Source organism: Herpailurus yagouaroundi, unplaced genomic scaffold, assembly GCF_014898765.1.
Source record: "Herpailurus yagouaroundi ecotype Mexico unplaced genomic scaffold, PumYag 139, whole genome shotgun sequence".
NCBI classification, from domain to species: Eukaryota; Metazoa; Chordata; class Mammalia; order Carnivora; family Felidae; genus Herpailurus; species Herpailurus yagouaroundi.
This window is the reverse complement of record NW_024412394.1, coordinates 11,262,261-11,287,598: the sequence shown is the minus strand read 5'-3', so window position 1 is coordinate 11,287,598 and position 25,338 is coordinate 11,262,261. Positions and strand designations below refer to the sequence as shown.

Sequence of the window (25,338 nt, the reverse complement as noted above, 5' to 3'; positions counted from 1 at the left end):
GGGCAGAGGGGCTCAGCACGGAGTGCAGTGTGGGGCTCGATCTCACGACCCTGGGATCATGACCTGAGCCAAAATCAGGAGTCGGACTCTCAGTGTACTGAGCCACCCAGACAGCCACCACCCTTTTTTTAAATATTGGGAAAAGGAGGACAATGCCATTCTGTCAAGTCCTTTTTTTTGAACAAAATGTTGAGAAAGGTACAGTTCTTCAGTAAAAATAATTATATGTATATAATTTAGTACTAGTCATTTCATAAGCGCTGAAGCTAGTTTTCCCCAATAATACCGTGGGGTACCCTCTGTGTTCCAGGCATGTAGTTAGCAGCCTTACTGTGTTCTAGGTACTTTGTGTGCATTTACCACTCTAAGGATAGGGTAGAGACTACATGGGTTTGTTTTTTTTTTAATTTTTTTTTTTAACGTTTATTTATTTTGAGACAGAGAGAGACAGAGCATGAACGGGGGAGGGGCAGAGAGAGAGGGAGACACAGAACCGGAAGCAGGCTCCAGGCTCTGAGCCATCAGCCCAGAGCCCGACGCGGGGCTCGAACTCACGGAATGTGAGATGGTGACCTGAGCTGAAGTCGGATGCTTAACCGACTGAGCCGCCCAGGCGCCCCGAGACTACATGGGTTTTTAAGGAAGTTTGACTTTTGAGAAATTTGTTTCAATAATGAAATTTAATTCAAATTTTGTATTCTGTACCATAATATATCTGTATATATTTCAATATGAATAGAACATTTTAATTGCTGTCTAAGTTGACACTTCTTGAAGATGCGCTACATGTTTCTTCTTTAGCTTCTCTAACCTTCATGCACAGGTCTGTAGACGGTGGTATCTGTGTGCCCTCGTGGAAGAAGCCGTATCCATCTTAACGATAATCCTAGGAAGTAATTATTACTATCTCCCACTTGCCATGAGGTAACTGGGGCCCAGAAAGACAAAACCACTGTGGCTTGGGAATATACAAATATATTGAGAATGTTCTGGTGTCACAGAACAGTTGTACCTGGTTTGGGGACTTGCAACAAGTGAGGAGGAAGTGTTTAGGTTTTTTTAAGGTGCTGGATGAGAATGAGTATCAAGACGTTCTGTTGAGTCTGCCTACAAAGTATATCTCGATTTCATCTACTACTTCCCAAGCACAGTGATAGGCTCACAGGTCTTCCTGCTTCCACTTTTGCCCCATTTCAGCCCCTTCCCCTCACAACAGCAAAACATTCTTAAAATTCAGTCCGACCTTGCCGCTTTTCTGTTTGGATCTCTGTTTACCCAGGACGTTCTGGTTTAAGTCAGTGTTCCAGGTGTATCGACAGCACACTCTTTCACGCTCACGGAGTCCTAACTTAGGTAAGTCCTGTCCACCACCTTCAATGGTTTCCATTGCACGTAGAATCAATTCAGGCTTCTTAAAAGGGCCAGAGATGCACTGCGTGGGCTGACTGCTACCCTTTTTCTCTGCCCTTTATTGCTTCATTTTAATTTCTTTAACTCACCACTGTCATCTCTCAGTTTCTCAAGCCAAGGTCTTTGCTGGCCAAGAGTCACATGTTCTTCCTTCTACCTGGTACGCAGCTCTCTACTCCTCTCTCCCCACCTCCCAGTGCACTTCGACGACAGCCCTATAATCCTTGAGGTCTCAAATTTTAGCTGAAATGTCACCAGTTTGAAAGGCATTCTTTGACACCCCTGCCTAATGTAGATGCCTTCTCTGTTACAGATTATTTTAGCAAACTGGGTTTTTAAAAATATCATGTATTATGACTTGTAAATCTTTCATTTATTGGTTGATTGATTTGGTATCATAATGGAAGATCCTTGAAGGCAGAGACCATGGCTGTTTTTTTTTTTTTTTTTCAATCAGTATGGTACCCAGTGGCTAGGATAGTACACAGCACATAATAGGTACTCAGTAAATATTTGTTGAAGAAGTGAATAAAGACAAAAGCCAAAGCTTGCTGTAGTCTTGCTTCTGTAGAATAAGACCAAAAAATAGCCACCTATTGTCTGTTGAGATTTCTTTGCTAAAATCAATACTACCTCACTTTTGAAGTGGAAGAAATCAATTTCATATCAAGGGCTTGAGGCTCTATTGTTTCACCACACATATATAAGAGGGAAAAATCTTTCCAAAGAAGAGAGGGAGAATAATTACAGTGTAGCAAGGTCAAAACTTGTGGCTTATTGTGGACTTGCATTCTAGATTTCCTCATCACTGTCAACATATTTAATTCATTATACATCTTAAAGTTATGGTTCTCCTCTATCATTCAACAAAATTATTGATAATCAGAATCATTTAGTTCACTGAGAGTAAATGAGAAGAAAGTAGAAATACGATAGTGTATTATTTAAAAGTATGAATTTCTATTTGGAAAAGTTTTATTTAGTTTGTTTTTTTGAGGTGCCTATATAGTCTGGTTGTAAGCGTAAAAGCATTAGGAGAAAGTAGAGGACTTTGTGAGGATATACGTTGCAAATGGATGTGAAAAATCCTAACTGCTATTTTAACAAAGTACTTGGTAAGGTCAAATCAAAACTTCTGAACAGCTAATATAACTAATCATGTGTTTTTCCCCCTATTCTTTATCTACATGTACATAATGGTTGCACATTTAAACTCTTAAATTTATGTTGTTTTGAGTGCTGCTTTTTTTGTTGTATTTTACTTTATAGCATAGCATGGTCTTCTGTCACAGTATAGTTTCCATATCTTTTCCATGATACTTTAGACCAGGGGCCAGCAAACTATGGCCCATGGGCCAGATCTGGCCCTTTGCCTGTTTCCGTAAATAGAATTTTATTAGAACACAGCCACGCCCGCTCATTGGTATATTGCACAGGTATTTTCATGCTACAGTGGCAGAGTTGAGTAGATGTGACAGAATGTGTACCGCCTGCGATGCTGAAAATATTTACTGTTTGGTCCTTTTCACAAAAAGTTTGTTGACTTCTGCTGCAGACCATTTGAAGGCAGAGACTGTGTCTGATCCCGTCTTCAGTGTTCATTCTCTTAGTGCCCTGGTGGCGCCTGACCAACTCCAGAATCCTGTTGCAGGTTTAAAAAGCTGAACGCCTTTATTCCTGTTTCCATAACCGTTGTACTAAATTTGGAACATCTTGTAAATTTTATTCAAGCATGGCAAAGATAAATCCTACTTGTCTAATAAAATTTTCTTAGCTGTGCGTGTCAAAATTTGTGTGTGTGTGTGTGTGTGTGTGTGTGTGTGTGTATGTTTAGTAAACTGATGGAAACATGTCAGAGCAAAAACTAAGTTTAATATTATACAAATACTCATAAATTAGTCCTAACAAACAGGTTTTTTATTCCTTCAATTTTGACATTTGCCATATATTGTTGATTTTTATTTGAAGCCTTTCACACCTTAGTAAAGTAGATTTCAAATGTTTAGACAATGCCCATCACATATTAAAACATTTTTCTTCCAAGAGGAAGCACAAGAGGAAGCATAATAATTCATTCTTTTAGGGCTGTTGTGACTTAAATGCATCTTTTTCTTCCTGTTTCTTGTTCCAATATAATTAAATAATGGATTTTATTTCATAAGTTTTCAAAAGGAATAAATGGGAAATTATGTTCAGCAGACTTGTTTATTTTTTTCCATGCCCTTCTAAAGTTTAAATGGGATCCTTTCTCTCTGCACTAAAGGAAAGTGAAATAGCCCTTTCAAATCAATGTTCTTGGGAAATGAATGTTAATTAAAAAATACACTTCAACAGAAACATAATTTTTCCCTAGAAAACTCTGATGCTTGAGTCTTAGATGCTATTCTGAAAATAGTGCTAAGATTTGTAATAACTATTCATTCATTTAAAGATCAGTGCGATAAAATATATATACACAAGAAGGTATAAGGTAACTAGTTGCCAACTTAGTCCTTATTGAATAAGTTTTAGTTTTTATACCAAGAGAACCTTCTAAAACTCATACCTTCTCTTCAAATTATATTTGTATGTCTTCTATGTTATATTCATTTATCTTGTTGAGGAATAGTTTTCTCTTGGTGTTATAAAAAACAATGGCACATTCAGAGTAAAGAAGTCCTGATGCCTCAGACAAGATAACAACTAGAGGATTCTTTCGTATTTGCATAGGATACAGTAGCTGTTTTATGTATATTTAAAGCCAAAAGTGAACTCAGGAACTTCTCAGCCAGTATCATTTAGTGTTTTTAAGTACAATGAGGTAGAAATTATTAACTTGTTTGACTGTTTTTATCCTTGCAAAATACTCATTTCTGGTTATTATGAAAACTAACGTAAAAACAACAAATAATGCAGTTTTATAATATAAGTAGCTGCTCTAATCATTAGGGGTTTCCTTTTCTTTCATAAACAGTTTTCATACCTGTCTATGTATGAGCAGTTGGTGGGTATTATACGTTCGGCCCTTTCATTTTGGTTTTAAACCTGTCATACATGGGTTTTTAATGCTAGTAAAACCTGGACATAGGAGAAAGAATTTAGATTGGTGGGAGGAGGTGTGGTGGCTTGAATAATGAATTTGAATACCTTCTCTCTGAACAAGCCAGCTAGCAGTTTCTCTCAGGCCCAGGAAGACCAATGTGAGACTCTTCACATCATAAGTAAAATTCAAGTGGAATTCAATTGGAAAATAACTTTTGGATATTTTTATCATGCACACACACACGCACACATTTTTAAACATTTTCCTGTTTGTCTTTGAGAATCTGATGAAAACTGTGGATGCCCCCCCCCCGCATCCAAACAATATTTTGTACATAATTTCAGAAAGTTCTTAAGCCCCAGGATAAATCTCCTCAGTGACAAAATATTTACCTGATTAAACCCTTACTTTTTAAACCTAAAGACACAGTTTGAACTGTGTTTAAACAGTTCAAAAGTGGTTTTAGTTTAAAAGGGGTTTAACCATATTAGTTTAAAAGGGGTAAAGGTAATTGTAGCGAATTTGAAAGACACTGAAATAGAAACTAAAATAAAAATCACTTCTGATTTTGCCATCTAGATTAAACTACTCAATGTCTTCAGGTATTTTATTGTCTTTTCTGTTAATAAAATTATACTGTGATAAAATTTTTATCATTACTATACTTACAATTTGTGTTCTATTTAAATTTAAAGTTTATCATCAGAGTCTCCTGCTCCTGAATATCCATAAAAACATTCCCTTATGACAGAGTAATGTTCCATTGTGAGTAAACTGTCCCCTATCAACGGAAGGACTTTTTTTATTCTCTGTAGCTTATTCCTACACTACTTCCTACAAGGGAGTAAACCAAGGAAAATTCTTCCTCTTTCCTTATTCCTTTATTTTGCTGGAATGCATTGTCCATTAGCTTTCTAAGAAAAGAGTCCATGATTGTGTGTTAATGATACTCAAAAAAAATAAATAACAAAAAGTCATAAATCAATAAGAGAAAGTAAGTGTTCACAGAGGAAAATTTTCACATAATTTGCCTGTCTTAAATTACTTTGCTCAACCGTCAGAGATTTTTGACAGTTGGCCTACGTGCAAAAACTTTTAGGTGAGAAATTATTTTATGCCAGGATTTTGAAGCCATTTCTCTGTTACTTTCTGATGTTAAAGGTTGTTGTTGAGATGGCATTCTAATTATTGAACCTTGACATCTGAACTGTTTTTCCCCTTATTTGTGTAAGTTTCTAGTATCGATTGTTTGTCCCCAGAATTCTAAAATTCCTTAATGATATATCTAGAATGGTTTACATGACATGCCTCCCACCCTCCCTTGGCTGCTACCATGTCCAGTAATGGTCTCACTGCAGAGCCTTCACACTTCTATTCCGCCTGCATGGAATGTTCTCCCAGATACCCATGTGGGTCACACCCTGACTACTGGTTTCTGCCCAGATGTTACTTTAATTATGAGTACTTCCCTGATTAACCTTTATAAAATAACAACCCACAAGTATCCCTTCAGCCCACCTAATCCTTCTTAGTCTTTCTTCACTTCTTTTATTTTTTTCATTCTTCTTATTGTTTATTATGTGTCTCCTGAGCCCTAAAATATAAGCTCCACGACAGTGTGGACTTTGTCTATTTTGTTGAATGTTGTATCCCTGCCGTCGAGACTGGTGCCCAGTTCTCAGTAAATATTTGTGAATGAATTAATGGTGACTTGGCATTCCCTTTCTCATCCATTGTGCTGAACAGGTTAGTGCGTTTCATCTGGACTCTTACGTTCTCCAGTTCTGGGAAGTTTTCTTCAATTTTTTCTTCAGATACTACTTTGCCTCCATATTGTCTTCCATAACTTCTGTTTGGGGATGTTAGACCTGGATTAATCATCCAATTTACTTATCCTTTCTTATTTTTAATTTCTATTCTCAGTTAATTACTTGTACTGTATACTAGGTTAGGTGCTTTGGAGAAGTAAAAATGCAAAGTGAGTTTTTTACCTACGGTTACTTGTGAATTTATAATAATTACTTACATTTATTGACCAATGAATCACCATTATCCATTGTCACAAAAGTAAACCATTTTTGGTAGTTTTTGCCTTCTAATTCTAGTTTTTCCCTAGCTATGACTGTGACAGTACATCGCTAAATAAATTATTTAAAAAAATACAGAGCATAAAATATTGATGGGAATGGGAGACACCAGAATCTGTAAGTATATGACACTTGAATAAAATTAGTTAGTGAAAATTCCCCTTTGCTACAAGGAAGCAGAGAGAAGGATTTCTCCTCAGGCTCTGGGCTAGTACTTTTCACATTAACTCCTCCTATGCACATCCTTTGGGACAGAAAATGGTGAAGGTACAACAGGAATGAATATTTCTTGAGTATCTGTTATCAGACACTTATGGCAGACACTTTGCATTTATAATTTAGCATAGTCCTTGCACAACCCTGAAGTACAAGTGTCATTCCATCCATATTAGAAATGGGGAGCTGAAGATAAGACATAGTAATTATTTAGCACAGGATCATACACCCAAGGTGAGATCTGAAACACCAACTGATAACTTTGAATTTAATTAAACTCTTAATAGCACGTTCAGACTTCTAAAATAATTGCTACGTGTCTAAGAGTAGATCTGTTATGGACCATATGAAGTTTTTTGTTTTTTTTTTTTCTACTCCAAAAAACAAAATGTGCTTACACAAGAATATTTACAGAAAATTTTCAGAGACTTAAAAACTCCATAAAAGCTATATTAAACTACTCATTCTGTCTAAATTCTGTAAAGTGCTGAATGTTGATTGGTCAAGTTACTGAGTTTTACATATGTAAGTATTAGTTTATATGAGGAAACTACTAAATATTAGTTTGCGTGAGGAAAATGGAAAAGTTAGCTGTCTAACTATGTGGGATACAATGGAAACAGGGAGTTATTGTCTGACAGACTTGTTCAAATCCCATCGTAGTCATTTCAGTGCTCTGAGCTGTTATTGCCTTATCTATAAAAAAAAACTATAAAATGTTAATATCACTTAACTCGTAGGATTTTTGCAAAGATTGGAAAAACTAACCATTTTTAAAATATGTCATATATGTCAGGCATCTTGTAGTATATTTAGCAAATGCTAGTTCATTTTCTTGTTACTCATATTATTGGTGCTCCCCTTCCTTAAACTAAATGTTGGGATATAGAATTATAATGTCCATCACTGGATCACATTATATATTTGGAGGCGGACGCTTCCCACCCATTTCTGCTTTTAAATGGTCTGAACAGAAGCATTTTTAAAAGGAGATGAAAACATTCTACTTCTGGTAGTTAAGGGGGAAAGTGGCCCCTCATAAAGTTATCTTTGAGAAGTCTAAAGACTCATTTGATAATGGACATCTAACATTTGTCCCTCCAGACTCCCTTTTCACCCTTCCTCCATTTCTGTACCCTGGGAGGCTCACCTCTTTAGACCTGTCTTGCCCTCTGACTTCTTGTTGAGTGTGGTCAGTGGGAGGTACCAGCAGGAGAGCTGAGAGTAGGGTGAATAAACGTAAGGCCGAGGTTGGCTGGATCCGTGGCACATGGGCTTCTCCAGCTTCCAGGCTCAAGTGGCGGCTGCCTGCCCCTTAACCCTGTAAGCCTAGGTTTCATAATGATCTCTTATTGCTCTTAGAGCCAGAAGGTGACCACGCTGTCCCTTGTGGTTTCCCTAGACCCTCCCCACATCTTCTCGCATAGTTTCACCCAGTTTAACTATGCTGTCTTTTTTTCTCCAAGCCCCTGACTGATTAATCTGATATATTCAAATAAATATCAGTGATTGCATATGGGCCCTCCGCAAAGAGGCATCAGACACACATACATGAGCAGAGATTCATCCAGATAAATTGTAAAATTGCAGTTTTCTATAAATCCTGATTAGAGTTGGAGGCACAATTTGATGTGCCTTTAGGCCAGAAATTCATTGCAGCTAGGATCTAACTGGGCTAACTCCAGATGAGTCCAAATATCTTCTTTAGACATTTTAGATAATCTGTAGCAATGTCTTTGTGACCCTCGTAAGATTGTAAAGATTATCTTTACAAAACAGAGTGATAAGAGGTAAGCTGACTGAAGTCCTCCAGCGTTCCCAGAAGTGCAATGGAAAGGGGGTAATTAGGTCTGTGCTTGAATTAGAGGAGACCTCAGAGAGGCTGTGGCTCCTTACCCGTGGTCTTTGAAGGACGTGGGGCTCTGTCTTCTCTCTCCTGCCTGCTTTCTCAGAATGTGACCGTGTGAGTGCTGTTGGATGGCTGTACCATTTTAGCCCCGTGTGAATGAATCTCTTAAGACTGTCCCAGTTTCAGTTTAAGTAACAAATCTAAAACATTTTCTCTGCTTGCCAAATTATCAGTAGACTCTTTTTTTTCCTTTTCATATATAGATTACATTTTTCGTCTTCTAACCAAGAATGAGTCATTCCTAAGTGTGTTATGCTTTTATGGTGCATTTGAGTCCTCCAAGTGCCTGTACCACATTATTTCATTTTGATCTTCACAATGACCTGTGACTGTAACAAGATCTGTACTATAGCAGCTTCTTGGGCCCTGTTTAATAGCCTTTTTAATTCTTGAGTAGAATATGGGCCTGACCTTTGAGCACAGGAAACCTGACTTTTCATTTAGTTTTACATATACTACATCTAATTTGATAAATACTATATACAACATTGATTGGTTTTCCTATGCAAGCAATGTTTGAATACAAAATTTGAATAAGGGCTGCTTTCTCTGACAGACTGAGGGGGAAGTATATACAAATTATCTCTGTTCATCATATGATAAAAGCAAAGGGCAGATTAGAATCAGATAGAGACCAATCTCTCTTACGCATTAGTAATTGCATTGCTTTAATCCCATTTTGCAACTGACTTTGGCTTTCAAATGTTTCTGGAACTATTGGGTAGGATACTGGAATAATTAACTGTATCACCTGCTGATTTGTGTACCATGGTGAACATTATTGTAAAATCAGTCATTAATGCTAAATAATGGTCCAACCTCATACTCCCTTCCACACTTACAAAATTAATTGGATTGGTTGCTATTTCCACTGGTATAACTAAGTGGATTTTTTAAATTTTTTTTTTGAAAATGACTCCCTCCTGAACCTGAACCTCATCTCTTTGAGCTCTTCTTTTTTATTTCTTCTCTCATTGATGCAAGCATTTAATTATGGAGCCAAAAGTAAACTATACCTAAGGTTAAATACTAGAACCAGAAAGTAAAAGCCAAAAAGAGCTCATTTTTAATTCCCACTTGAGGAACCTTAGGACCAGAAAGAGCCGCTATTCTGTTTAAAACTATAGCTTCAAAAATGTATCCATATGAAGGCATGCGTTATATTTCGTGGTGGGGTGATTCGACGTGAGAAATTACTACAGCGGCTATGAGTTCTCTATCAAAAGAAGTCTATATAGTTTTTTCCCTTTAACTTTAGATGAGAGTTACTTTTTAAAAACTTGTTTAAAAAGTGATTCTAGGGGCTCTTGGGTGGCTCATTCCATTAAGTGTCTGACTTCGGCTCAGGTCATGATGTCATGGTCAATGAGTTCAAGCTCCACATCAGGCTCTCTGCTGTCAGCACAGAGCCCACTTTGGATCCTCTGCCTCCCTCTCTCTCTGCCCTTCCCCTGCTCATGCTCTCTCTTTGTGAAAAACAAATAAAAACATTTAAAAAAAAAAAAGAAAGTGATTCTAGATATACACCCTCTATATACATAGAAATACATGTGTATGTGTATATATACACATATATGTATGTGTATAAATTGTGTATATATGTATTGTGTGTATATGTGTATATATCCAAACTAATTATGTACATCCTAAGTTTGTTTATGGTAAAATAAGTCATTAGTGCTAAGCGTAGCCCAATAATAGCCTTTAATCTTTGTGAATACTGGAAATGATCAGCTTTTTTACGATGACCCTGAGATTTAAATTTTCATTTCTAAATAAATGCACCTAGCATTTATTCAGGGCTTATTGTATGCTGCATGACAACACCTCACATAAACCTCAATCCGTAGGCATTTCTTTTAATTTTATGAGAGAGAAAAGAAGATGGTTTGGGAAACTTTTTTAAGGTAATGATTTTTTTAAAGCTTCTTGATTCAACTGTGAAATCAGTGTGTAGAGGGCTCCATGCGGAGATAATATGCTGAGTTAGACCATAAAATGGAGGTAATCATAAATGCTCAGAAACAAGATACACGGTACTGACCGAGGAAACCACACCTTCACGGAGTTTCATAGCAGACCCTTGCTCTCCTCCTGCAGCAATCGGGTTTTGAGGGAACCAGCATCAGAATCTGTAACTCTCAAGTCTAAAGCTGGCACTTTCTCTATTTATTTTCTTTCCTTTTTTTTTTTTTTTTAATGTCTATTTATTTTTGAGAGAGAGCGCGCACGCATGTGGGGGAAGGGCAGAGAGAGAGACACACACAGAATCTGAAGCAGGCTCCAGGCTCTGAGCTGTCAGCACAGAGTCTGACACAGGGCTCGAACTCGTGAACTGTAAGATCACGACTTGAGCCTAAATTGGATGCTTAACCAACTGAGCCGCCCAGGCACCTTTCTCCATTTATTTTCTCAACAAAGGGACCAAATTATAAAATTGCTTTTGCCAAAACAAGGGTGATAGTAATAGAGATAAAATTAGAAATCAGTTTTCCTCATTCTTCATGATTATTCCTTAGTACTACTTTATTCTTCCCATTTGGTAATTTTTCCAGTCATTAAATTGGTCTATGTGTGGTCTGTTGTAATTCAGTGCTTTTAATACCCTGATCTAAGCATGAAGATTTAGTACAAGGCTTATGTTTATTCCTAAAATTCTGGGGTAAAATGAAAGCAGGCTATCATGTGAAAAATTAGGCAGAGTTCTGAAGAAATGTAATGAACTCAGTCTTTTACCTGTTAGAGTTTTGTCCTCTGGAGAAATAACTAATGGCCACAACTCTTTGAGTGGATGCCTTTTTAGAAAAGTGGGAATTACAGAGGTAGGCACAGAGATGCCATGAAATAAGCAGAGGAAAAAAAAGAGTCATTATTATTTGTAGTCAAGAAAAGTATACATTTTGGAGGGCGCTTGGGTGACTCAGTTGGTTGAGTGTCCAATTTTGGCTCAGGCCATGATCTCGCAGTTCGTGAGTTCGAGCCCTGTTTCAGGCTCTGTGCTGACAGCTCAGAGCCTGGAGCCTGCTTTGGATTCTGTGTCTCCCTCTCTGCCCCTCCTCTACTCATGCTCTGCCTCTCTCTCTCTCTCTCTCTCTCTCTCTCTCTCTCTCTCAAAAGTAAACATTAAAAAAAGTTTATATAAAAAGAAAAGTATATATTTTGTAAGCCACCAAAATTTTTAGAAATGCAAATAAAATGTACACCCTTAGACCTTTAAAGTATATCATTTTCAGTTATTGACTAACTGAATAATAGCCATGTAGAATGTTGAGCAAATCAAGACCTACCGTCTTTCTACAATTTTAATGTATTTTAGCTTAAGTAGTTACACAGTATTTTAGGTTTAATAATTAAATAGTAAATAGTTAAATTTTAAATAATAGTAACTACAGTTAGCTAATAGAATAATATTTAAACTATAATCCAGTTTAATATGGTAGATAGGGTGTAATACAGAATAGTATACTATGTAAGTTATAATCTAGTTTATTACTTTAATTTCAACTTAAAAAAATTTCCAACATATCCTTTTGCTTACTTGCAAAGCTAAATGTGTTTAGACTTGAAAGTTACTTATGAATAACTTCTATGCAAAATAGTTTAAAACTTTGAAATGGTTGTTGTTCTCCTCATTTCATATTTAAATAGGAGTAACCAAAGAATTAGTTCCTTGTCCAGTTTGCTGTTCTTATACAACAAAAGCAGTGATTGTTTATTGGACATTTTTAAAGCTTTGCAGGTTTATATTGATTGTGGCTTGGTAATTCTTTAAAATATGTATATAAATAAAAACAAATTCTTTGAGTCATGAGATACTGATAATTATAGCTTTATCATATTTTTTAAAACTTGACTTAACTGTGTTTGACTTACTATTCTAAAAAGAAGAGTTAAAATGAAACTCTCAAAGAGTTAGGCACATCTTTTATCAATTTATATACTTGTTTATATTTCAGATGTCTAAGACAGTGGAAGACCAGTCACCAACAAAGAATAAGGAGATCATATGATAGGAAAATACGAACTCATGTATCTTACATTTATAGTATCCTGAATGTTAACTGTATTTAGTTACAAATCCATTTCCTTTCAAACACTTGCTTAGTGCTCAGTCCTTAAGCTGTGTCTGCATGAAGCAACGGGCTTGGATGTTTTGATCCAAACCATTTTTATTTTGGCAACCATTTCATTGCCAGCAATGAAAATGTTTTGAAAGGCAAATAAATGTTTTTGTGGGTTAGACTTTCTATGCAACGTAAGGTTTGAGTTAATGATCATACCTTCCTGTATTCTGAATAAGAAATTAGCCTTAGAAAAATGAATGGCTTGATATTAAGCATTTATTATTTAGTACCAGGTTTGCGTACCTGGACATCTCTCATAGGTTTTTCATGAGGGTTATAGAAGACAAGAAGCATAGGATAGTATATTCAATAAATGTTAACATTAAAAAAAGAATATCAGTTTCTGCTTAAACATGGGTGATACATGTGTTTATCTCCAATTCTTCTGAAACCACATGAAAGGACAGCAAAATAATTAAAGGGGCATAAACCTACAAAGACAAAATGGGAGAATATTAAATAACAGATGAAATGTGTCAAAAAAAATTACGGAAATTTAAAGATGGATAGAAATGCCAAAAGTTTAGAAGAGCTGAGAAACGTGAAACCTTGGAACCTGGAAAAGATCAGGATTGAAGGTGCCTCTGAAGAAAAGAGTCTTGGGTGGATGAAAAACAGGAGGATTGGTAGAAAGTAAAGAAAACAATTTTGTCCCAGTCCCTATCCCATATAGGCAGTCAACTATCCTTTTGCCATTTGGCAAAATAGTGTAGATTTACTCTCTAGAGGGGTTGAATAAAACAAACTTTGGTATTGGAGATCCTAGGCCCAAAGACTACCAGCATTCAGTGAATAGACATTCTAGAAAGAACCCAGAAAACAGAAGGAAAGAAATTTTCAGAGTGATTTCATAGTGGCAAGTAAATTTGCCAGATATGAAGAACAGAAACATGAATTATAGTATCCCAGTGAATACCAAGAAAATCTATGAAGAAAGAACCTCACCAAGGCACAGCACCATGAAATTTCAGAATTTCAGGTTTGAAAAGAACAATACTAAGAGTTTTTCAGGGGTGGTGGAAAAAGTCACATAAAGGCTTAATAAAAAAAGAAAAAAGCCTCACTTCTCAACAGCAATATTTTAAGCTAGAAGACAGTGGAGCGATGCTTTTACAATTCTAAAGGAAATGATTTTTAATCTGAAATTCCATACGCAGTCAGTTTACTAACTGAATATGAGGGTGGCTTAAATGAATTTTCAGAAATACTGGATCTTTAAAATTTTATTTCCCTTATACCTATTCTCAAGAAACAGTCAGAGGTATCTTTTAGCTATAGCCCCACCACTGGGGGAGGATGGTAAGTGTTGTAGTTTGTTTGAGTCCATTCTAGTGTTCTAGTTTTTATTCTGCCTGTTTAAAAAAAATTAAAATCACTATTCTTCAGAGGAACATAACCAAATCCAGTGTCCTTATAAGATACAATATCTCAGACAAAACCAAGATTCCTTAAAATATGAAGGGACAGGAACACATGACCACATCCCAGAGAGCAGACAAAATGAAGACTGACTCCAAAATACCAGAGGTTGATATTAGCAAATGGGGTGTTTAAAGCAGCTATTATGTCTATGCTCAAGAACAAAAGAATCTACCAAAATAATGAAGTAAGCTAAGAAAGAGCAAGAAATAGGATCAAGAAAATAGGAATCCAAAAGGAATAAAGAGTTGGAGGACACCAGGTGAGGTGTCTCTGAGGGAAAACAAAACAATGAATTTGAAAGAAATCCTTAAATGGTTCAAATCTTTCAAGGAGTTTGTGATGAAACAGTGTTCGGTTCACAACACAATAAGCAAGGAAACAAACCAAGGAAATGATTAACGACAAGAAAAATATTTTTTTTATTTTTTTTTTAACATTTATTTATTTTTGAGACAGAGAGAGACAGAGCATGAATGGGGGAGGGGCAGAGAGGGAGGGAGACACAGAATCGGAAGCAGGCTCCAGGCTCTGAGTCATGAGCCCAGAGCCCGACGAGGGGCTCGAACTCACAGACCGCGAGATCGTGACCTGAGCTGAAGTCGGACGCTTAACCGACTGAGCCACCCAGGCGCCCCAAGAAAAATATTTTTTAAAATTGTAAAAAGAAATTTGCTCATAGTAGCCAAGCTGTAACAGTGTTTACACAGCCATAAAAGTATAAACACTTGGTATTAATTTTTTTTAAAAATTATATCTTATAGATAAGATCAAGGCAGGGGAAGGAGATAGCTAAATACGAGGCATCTGAGAACACTCAGTCTTTATCTTCTGTAAGTAAGAGTTGATAGTATTTAAAGCTGAAAATAAAAACAAGTGTTGTAAGTTTACTTCAGATATGGAGGTGAATAACAGGAGAACAAGCTAGACAAGTTGAAAGTAGTTGCCTTTTGAAGTAGAATTACAGACTGCAAAGAAGTATGATAAGGTATTCCTGCCTGTCATTATAAAACTTAGAGTATTATTTGACATTTAATGTTACATACATTTTAACTTAAAATTTTTAAAAACTTGAATTAAATTACATACTTACAACACAGCACAGTACTTGGTACAAATTGGGTACTCAATAAATGGGAGCTATTGTTCCTAAGATTATTAACTTTCTTAATAGTCATTAAAATCATTATTTCCCCATTTCAAATGTAAATATATATATATATATATATATATATATATATATATATATATATATATATATATATATGTAAATACACACACACATATACATACAGATCTAGGGAAGTTGTGTGATATATCTGATCTTACATAATTACATAGTAGTAGAGCTGGACCTGGAATCCAGATTTCCCAACTTCTAGTTCCTTCAGTCACAACATAGAGTTTCAGAGAGGATCTTTGAGGTTGTAAGTAGAGCTGTCCTTTCATCATTGGACCTAGAATCTGGCCTAGTAAATAGTGATACACCAATGGATACAAAGACTGACAAATCTTAGGGGGACAACCTAGCTTTTTATAATGTAGCTTCTCATAACATAGCTTTCAACAGCTCTTGCCTTTTACTATTTATTTTTTTACTGAGTATTCTCAAAAAGGTAAGATCCAGGGATTTAGTCAAAACCCAAAGGAAAGAGGTACAAGAGAAGTGTGGTTAAAATGGAATACTTTCAGGATGTTAATAATTGTGAAATTAATTTTGTGATACTTTTGAAACCTTTGGAACTTTAGAGAAATATTTCTGCTGAATTTATATGGGTCCCAGACAAATGTTATTGACTTCATCTAGCCCGATTCATTTATATCATACGCAAGAAAACTGACAATTGTCAATGGGAAATGGATTGCCAACATTTAACAAACCTTTATAAACTGTCTCTTGGGGATTGGTGGACCTGGACCTAGAGATGTTATTCAAAATGTAGTTGGGAAGTGAGAGTGTTAAGTAACTGGTTGAGGAAAATAAAGAAGAAACTTGTTGACAAGTATAATTAAGATATTATAAACTGAGCATGTAAGTTTCATGCCTAGGTTAGGTAATGAACACTACTGTATGAAGATAATCATAGAACTTTTTTCTTTGAGAAAATTATTTTGAAACCTATATTTTATGTTTTTATTGTTTTTAATGTTTGTTTATTTTTGAGAGAGAGAGACAGAGCGTGAGCAGGGGAGGGGCAGAGAGAGAGGGCAACACAGAATCCAAAGCAGGCTCCAGGCTCTGAGCTGTCGGCACAGAGCCCAACACGGGGCTCAAACCCATGAACCGCAGGATCCTGACCTGAGCGGAAGTTGGACGCTTAACCAACTAAGCCACCCAGGCGCCCCTTAAAGCCTATATTTCAAAGAAGAAAGTGTTGCATCCCGTAAAGAATCTGTTTCTCAAAAAGAATACAAGAATTTCTGATAATTTGAGTATATAGTTCTATATACGGTTCTATATAGTTCTATATACGGTTCTCCAGAAAAACAGAACCAACAATGTATGTCTTTGTGTGTGTATTTGTGTGTGTGAGGATAGGTAAGTAGGTAGGTAGGTGGGTGGGTAGATAGACAGATCGATAGGTAAAGGAAAGACTTGGCCCCCATGATTATGTAGACTGAAAAGTCCCAAGTGCTGTGGTTGGCAAGTTGGAGACCCAGGAGAGGTGAGATGCATTTCCAGCCTGAATCCAAAGGCCTGAGAAACGGGATGTTTTAGTCTGAGTCAGAAGGCTCAAAAAGACCAGTGTCTCATTTCAAGGTAGGCAGAAGGTGTTCCATTCCCTTTCTTTGGTCTTTATGTTCTTTTTTTTAAGTTTTTGCTTAAATTACAGTTAGTTAACATACAGTGTAATAATTAATCTCATGTGTACAAAATGGTGATTGAACAATTCCGTATCACCCAGTGCTCATCACAGCAAGTACACTCCTAAATACCCATCACCTACTTCTCCCATCCCTCCACCCACCTCCCCTCTGGTAACCATCAGTTGTTCTCTATAGTTAAGAGTCTGTCTCTTGGTTTGCCTCTCTCTCTTTTTTTTTCCCTTTTGCTTATTTGTTTTGTTTCTTAAAGTTCTGCATACAAGTGAAATCATATGGTATTTGTCTTTCTCTGACTTATTTTGCTTAGCATAATACTCTTTAGCACCATCCATGTCATTGCAGTTGGCAAGATTTCATTCTTTTTGATGGCTGAGTAATATTCCATTGTTTATGTATACCACATGTTCTTTATCCACTCATCAGTTGATGGACACTTGCACTGTTTCCATAATTTGGCTATTGTAGATAATGCTGTTTTAAACATCAGGGTGCATGGATCTCTTTGAAATAGTATTTTTGGATTATTTGGGTCAATACTAGTGCAATTGCTGGGTCATAGAGTGGTTCTTTTTTTAACTTTCTGAGAAACCTCCATACGGGAGGAACCTCCGTTCCAAAGTGGTTGCACCAGTTTGCATTCCCACCAATGGTGTTAAGAGGGTTCCCCTTTCCCCACATTCTGGCCAACACCTTTTGTTTCTTGTGTTGTTGACTTTAACCATTCTAACAGGTGTGAGGTGATCATGTTCTTTTTTTTTTTTAAGTTTATTTATTTTGAGAAAGAGAGAGAGATAGAGTACGGGGGAGGGGCAGAGAGACAGGGAGAGAGAGAATCCCAAGCAGGCTTCATGCTGTCAGCTCAGAGCCTCACACGGGGCTCCAACTCATGTACCATGAGATCATGACCTGAGCCAAAATCATGACTTGAGCGTGAAGCTTAACCAGCTGACGCACCCAGGGGCCCCAAGGTGATCACTTTCTGTTTAGTTCTTCAGCTGATTGACTGAGGTCCTCCCACATTAGGGAGGGCAGTCTACTTATTTTATCTATTCTCATGTTAATTTCATCCAGAAATACCCTTACAGCCACACCCAGAATAATCTTTGACCGAAGGTCTGATCACCTTGTGGCCCAAACAAGTTGACACGTAAAATTAACAATTATAGATGCACAAAAGTGTGAAAATAGAATTGAAATTACTGGAATTTAAATGTAGAGTAATATTTAAAAAAAAAAACCCACAAGAAATATGATGGGAATGAATGTATAGAGAAATCTGTGAGTCAGGCTGTAAAGACACATTAAAGTTAGATAATAGTGAAGTCTCATAGATCCTAGAACGAGAATTATGGACATCATATTTGAGCAAGATCATTTTAGCACTTAAATCTAGATTGCATCACAATTTGGAGATGTTGCAATTTCCTGGATTAGGACAAGTACTGTGGCAGTAGAGAGCAGATTGGAGAACCTGAGCAGATTAAAACAAAACAAAATCGACAGAGGTTAGTGAAAATGTAGCAGAGGAAGAAAAATACAGTGAGTCTGAATGTTAGTGTCATTGACTGCAATGAGAAATTGAGAAGAGATTTGTTCGAGGGATCAAAGATGAGGCATTTAAGATGAAATGTAAAGTTTAACAAAGAAAGTGTCAAGCATGATGAGTGTTCATATGCAAAAGGAAGTTTTGTCTTTTAAACAGTCCTTACAAGTATAATATTATTTTTAGTTTACCTTGAAGAACAAATAATATTTATCAGGAAAAAAAATGCTGTAAATGAGTTGTTCTTGTGCCAAAATAATAATGTCTTGTAGCACAATATTTTATTAAGTTCCAAATAAATCTCTTATGGTTAGTATAACCATACCTTTATCCATATGGTTAAGAAGATTAAGTTGTATACTCATTCTACCAGTGATTGGTCTTAAACTACTTATCTGCTCTGTTATTTCTTGCATAGTTTATATCACAATTAAATGTATACTACTTTCATTATAATAAAAAAGTGTGAAGTGTACTATTCAAGTGATTCAAATTACTGCCAGAAATATTTAACATGCAACAGTAAATAATGACGTACAACTTTGATATAGTTTCACAGATTAAGAAACTGAGATTTCTTAGAATGTAGAATCAATTTTTGTAACACTGAAGTTATTAGGATTATTTTTTTTATTTTGGTTTCCTGGCTCAGTGAAGGGCTTTCACATTAAATGTACCAATTCTGAGCTCAGCATTCTATGAAACTGGCCTGGCCAGCTGCTATCCTGTTTTTTAAGCTTTATATTGTTTTTGTTTTTTGTTTTTAAAATGTTTATTTTTGAGAGAGAGAGACTGAGTACAAGCAGAGGAGGGGCAGAGAGGGAGGGAGACACAGAATCTGAAGCAGGCTCCAGGCGCTGAGCTGTCAGCACAGAACCTGACACGGGGCTAGAACCCATGAAGCGTGTGATCATGACCTGAGCTGAGCAGGACTCTTAAAACAGACTAGGCCACCCAGGCGCCCCTTAAGCTTTACATTGTTAAAGAAGAGTTTCTTTACTCTTTCTGATAGGCATGAACAAAAATTTCTAGAAGGAAGCCAATGGGTAATCCACACTTTAGGGTGATCGCCGTAATTAGCTAATGCGATAGCTCTCCTCACTTGGTAGAGAAGAGGTCAGAGTTTGGGAGAGGTAATTTTGGAGCATGGGGCACATCAGGACAGACAGGCTTAGTGAAGTAACACAGCAGTAACTTCTGGTCTCAAGGAATCACTTCATGAAAGTCCATAGCATTCTAGAGAATTCTAGCAGTGCCAGGGCTAGTAAGGTACAAGTTTAGGTGAAGGAAATTGGTGCATCTGATAGACAAAAAATAGAGTTCAGGTTTCCTGCTAATTATGACAATGTACCATGACGTATATTCCTGGAGGTCCCTACAGTAGTTGTGTCCTGGCTTTCAAAGGTGTTTTAAAATGTCTTAACTCAATTACGTCTTTATTTTCCACTGTCTCTTTTTTCCTGGTTAATAAACTGACATTTTGGAGAGGGTAATAAATACGGATTATTTATTTATATGTAATGTGGGTAAACAATTAATTGGGGAAACTCTTTAGGGAGTTTAGGGATATATACTTATCCTGATCCTTTCTTAACATCAGTGAAATTCCTTCTGTTCTGTATAGTACTTTGCAGCTGTCAAACCATCCCCATCCTTCATTTAAGAAAATACAAAGTTACTTGTCAGTGCTGCCTCCTGGTTCAGTGTATGTTCTCTGTGTCCAGACATTTAAATGGATACTGAACCCATATTCTTCTCCACATTGATTGTGTGTATTTTATACTATGCTAGAAATGTTTTTATTTGGGGAAAAAAAAAACAAAAACGTGTACACGTATCTCCCTGACACTCTTGCAGTTTTTAGAAAAATATGTTCAGATTTTTCCTGCTGAAAACTTGTAGTTTCTTTCTGGGTAGATACATCATCTTTTTAAAACCTTTCCCCTAAGATTTCTTTTTAAATGGTTCACAGTTAAATTTAAATTTCTATATTTAGGTAGAATTATGTTTATATACCAACCACCAGTATCCAGGAAATTCAGTGGTGAGGCTGACACATAGGGAGTTTATAGTCTATTTTGTAGTCTGTGTATTTAGACAAGGTTTGAAGCTTACTTAGCAAAATCGCTTGAACATTCAAGCAGAATTTCTTTAGTACAAATGCACTATTTGATTCCTTATAATTGTTAAGATAACAGTGTGTCACTTTTGAAAGATTAGTTCTCAGGGATATGTTAGATGTATTCCTTTCAAAGAAGAATGCATTTAGGAACAGCTTTTATATGTAAATATTTTTATAATATTGGATAGAGATGCTGTGGTGCAGTCACTACGGTTTGATCAAATTTGGAAGAAGTTGCAGGCACATATTTGTAGTGTTTTCTCCAGTATCTTTATTTTTTTCATCTGGACATATTTTATGTTCCTTCCAACTAATCAAAATACGAAACCGATTTTGCCTGTGCCAGAAAATAGAACTATCATTTTTCACATTCTTTTATTTTCCAGGTCATTTTCAAGTAAGATTGTGTTTCTAGGACTTCTGAATTCCAGAAAACTCTCAACTTTGTAGATATAAGGGCCCAGATGAACATTGCAGGGGGAATCTAACTTTTCATGCAGTATGTTTTGTGTTGTGCATTCCAGATACAGTTAACTTTTTGTGTGCATGTGATTAGTGTGGAAAGAAATTAATGCAGTCCAGTATTATGATTTATAGACTGAATCCTTTGCCCACTGAAGACTTGCCAAAACTAAAACTATTTTTTTTCCTTTGGATATTAGAAACAGCTACTGTTTTTGTTGATCTTTTAAAGTTCTGAATGGGCCTATTTCAAATCATACCAGCATGGGAGCTCAGATTAATAATATACTTATTCAACTAGTGATACTGAGTGAAACCATTGCTCACATGGATATGAGGATAAAATTTCATAAAATTATTTTCAGGTGCATTAATGCATTTCTGGAAGCTGCACATGATTTTTCTTTTGCATGAAAGAAATCAAGGATTTCTGTTTATTGTATCAGTTACAGGTGGGCTTATAAGTTAATTTAATTGTGTTTTTTTTAGTTCAAAACATAAGACATTTTGCTTTTAAAAGCAGTAATGTGATTGCCGGATTATTCCCAAAGGTTTTTAACTCTTAGTATATTTATCTCCCTTGAGACGTCATGACCGTAGTATATTTAATTTAGATTATTGAGAAAAAAAATCCTCAATTTTCTTTGTTGTTAGTTACAGCAAGCTGCTGAAGTTTCTCAGCTTCGGGGAGCCAGGGTAATCTCTGCCGAAGACCTTCTGTTTTTGATGCGCAAAGATAAGGTAATATAAAATAATTTCATTGTATTAACAGGCCATGTTTGGTGCTTAATTCACACGTATTGGGAACCGTGTCCTTGTTATATAGCTTTCACATTGGAGTACAACTATTAAACTGATGTTTTAGTCTTCGTAGTTTACACGACAAAATGGTTTACTACAAGAAACTTGGTATTTGTTTTCGTGGGTCAGGCACTTATGCAAAACTATGCTAGCAACGAATTCTCACTTATGCTTACGTATATATTTAGACATTTTCATTACTACATCATATTCACTGCGTATCATTTGTGTGCTTTGTTCTAATAAGTGGGGTAGAACTAAGTGGCATCTTTTTTCTTTCTAATTTTACACAGGATTACAGGCTTTCCCAGAGTTTGTTTCAAGGTTTATTTGGGGAAAACTAAATCAAGATGAGTATTTCAGTAGCATAAACATAATAGTGGCTAGACTTTTCTTTCATGGTTAAAGATCTACCTTTCTTACTCTTTGAACCCTGGTATTAAATAAAATATTTAGGCTGGTATTTACCAGTCTATAACTATCTTCCATGAGCAGCTGGTTGAAAATATTTTAAAAATTTTACATGTTTTTAATAAAAGTGTCATCTGAAAGTTACATGTACAAAAGCTAGCTGAATAGCCACCATGTGTCATGGCAGCTGCTATCCCGAATGAGCCAGCCGCGTTTAGTTTCTGATGGTCCATCTGATTGCTCCATTGTTTTTCCGCCGGCCTCTTCGGTACACATACCCATTCCTCTTCCACCATTTTTGATATCCTTGTGGCTCTGTTTCTTATCAGAAGACATCCCGTCCAACCTTTTGGATAACCTTGTTACCATCCTTTCCAATATCCAACTACTTTATACCTGTGAAACCTTTTAATTCTGCTTGACTGGAGGTTGACTGAACTTAGATCATGTATTTTTTCTCTTCCTCATACAGTGAGATCCAGAGATCTAGAAACCGCACCTTGGCCAGTCTACTATTAAATCTTATAAATTCTTACTTCATTAACTCTTTGATGGTATGAGGAATATAAAGGAAGAGAAAAGAAATGTCTCCACTATCAAGAAGCTGTAATCCGGTGTAGGAAACGTGTGATTTGGTTGAAGGAGCAGAATTTTGAAGTTGTGTGCTTCGATGAGAGGCTGTGGGATATGCTGAAGGGGAGGTCTCTGCGTGGGGTGGGACTCGTGCGGTTGCATGCAGAATGGATCAAACGCAAAGGAACTGGCCAAGATGCTGGTTCAATAATCAAGGCAAAATGTGATGAGCATGATGGCTCCGGAAGTGGGTAGGAAGGAAGAATTCAGAGAGGTGGGAAAGAGCACAAATATGCCGGTTTTGGCGGCTTCATTATCCTTGGAGGACCAAGGAGGAATAGACTCTGTTGGCAGAAATGAGGGTGTGGAGCCAAGGTCCCTCGGGAAGGCAGCGGGGGAACAGTGCAGTTAGCATTAATACGTGACAGACTATGTCCAACCACCTTTCCCTTTTTCATGGCAGAGGTTAAAGAGGATCGCACAAAAAAACACAGTCCCCCTTGACGCTCTTTCCTGCCTTTTGGGAAAGTCAAAATTTAAAACCATACTGAAACCACAGGAACATACACTAATTGACAACGCTCCTCGACTTCCAGAAGGACTCTTAACCAGAAAGCTTTCATCAGCTGCAAACATAGCTGTAATATGATAGCTGCCAGAGTTCTCATCTTCCTCTGCAAAATAATAATTGTATTTATATGCTGACATGTTCCAGACCGAATTAAAGTAGTTTACGTAGGTGTACTGTAAGACGAAGTTAAATCTAAAGTATTGAGTACAATCGGAGAAGCAAAGAGAAAGGAAGGGTAGCAGAAGACCCATATATAGGTGCATGGTTTTTCTCTTGGTAATTCTGGTTTATTTTCAAGCTTTATTTATTGACTGCGTACTGTATTGTACCTGGCACCTTCACTCATACTGCCATTTATTCCTCACAGTGGTCCTGTAAGGTAGGTACTTTACTTAAAATCATAAACAAAGGAACAGGTTCAAAGGTTACGTTCTACTTCTGGCCCTGCTAAGCTCTAGTTGTAAGACTGTTTTTAAGTTCAGTTTCCCTGTATGTAAAAAGGAGATGATTATGTTTGTCCGTGTTTCAGGGTTGTTGCAAATATCAAATAAAATGCGTGTAAAAAGAGCTTGTGTAAAATGTACTGTGGTTCAGCCATAATTAGGAATCTTAAACCTGAAGTTCAGGAGCCCTTAGAATATTAAATTCTAAGGGTAAGCACACAGCAGATTACAAAGTATTATCAGTTACTTTTAAAGGGAAGCAGTATTACGGTCTTTTAATAAACCTAAAGAAAACCATCAAGACGCAACTATCATTCGTCAGCTTCAAGTCTCGTTAAAATATGTTTCTCAGATTATAGAAAGTCGTCCAGAAATATAAAACATAAACCAACTCTTCTCAGTTAAAAAAAAAAAAAAAACAACAAAAACAAAAAGATCTCCAGAGAAGAGAAAGCAATAAAAAGGAACGTTGCTTGGCATTTTAAAGCAACTGTTACAAAATCCTTGTCTAGATGTTTATAAATCACTTCAAAAAATAAAATTTGGTCTTCAATGTGTACAAAATTTCGTCAAGTCAGAATAGTTAGCTTAATATGGAGCATGTGATATTTATCACAGTCTTCAGGAAGAATTTGAAACTTTTTATAAGACCAAAAAAAAAAAAAAAAAACCAAAACCAAAAACCCCAATGATTGCAATTCTAGAGCATTTAGATACTTGCAAATAAAGAGTACTTTTAAAAACACTTGTGTTTGAGCTGTTTTAGCTTTTATATTTAATATGATGACACCTTTTATTTCATAGTAGTATGCTGAGGACTGCTGTGTTTTCCCCAATGATCCTGGACACAAGTTTATTAGATTTAGTTATCGTAGTGGTCTGTTACCTGTAAACTGAATGTATGTGTAAGGTTTCTTACTCATTTCATATTTTTAATAGAAAAAACTGAGAAGACTGCTAAAGTACATGTTTTTCCGAGACTACAAATCCAAGATTGTCAAGGGCATCGATGAGGATGATCTTCTGGAAGGTAACCTAAACAAAAACACTAAACGGAGAGCGACATGGCTCGTGTGCCCGTGTGACACATCGATGCAGTGACAGCGTGGACATACCCGTCCCAGTAGGACGGATGTGCTTCCGTTACGTAACATAGCTGAGAAACTATCCAAATATCTATTCAGTCGGCAGCTAAATCGTATGATTTTCTCTTTCCGTTGCTTCATAGTAATCTGGTAGGTCAGTCCTTTTAATCATGTAGCCTGTTTTATATCACAATGCCATGAAACTGAGAAAATCATGTTGATTCAGAACCTAATCAATCGGAGCAAGAATAACTTTTCTGTCGCGGGTGTATGGAGACAAAACTGTTATTGTATATATCTGAAATTGACACATG

The 25,338-nt window shown here is 36.4% G+C and overlaps 1 protein-coding gene across 2 annotated transcripts in view; it reads left to right on the top strand.

The window, feature by feature from the left end:
* Positions 1-25,338, top strand: part of SUPT3H (SPT3 homolog, SAGA and STAGA complex component) — a 535,592-nt gene that overhangs the window by 355,216 nt on the left and 155,038 nt on the right. For both annotated transcript variants that reach the window (XM_040473676.1, XM_040473678.1), the window contains exons 4-5: positions 21,795-21,881; positions 24,879-24,969. In XM_040473676.1, coding sequence (XP_040329610.1) covers positions 21,795-21,881; positions 24,879-24,969 — 178 coding nt within the window. The remainder of the gene's footprint in view (positions 1-21,794; positions 21,882-24,878; positions 24,970-25,338) is intronic.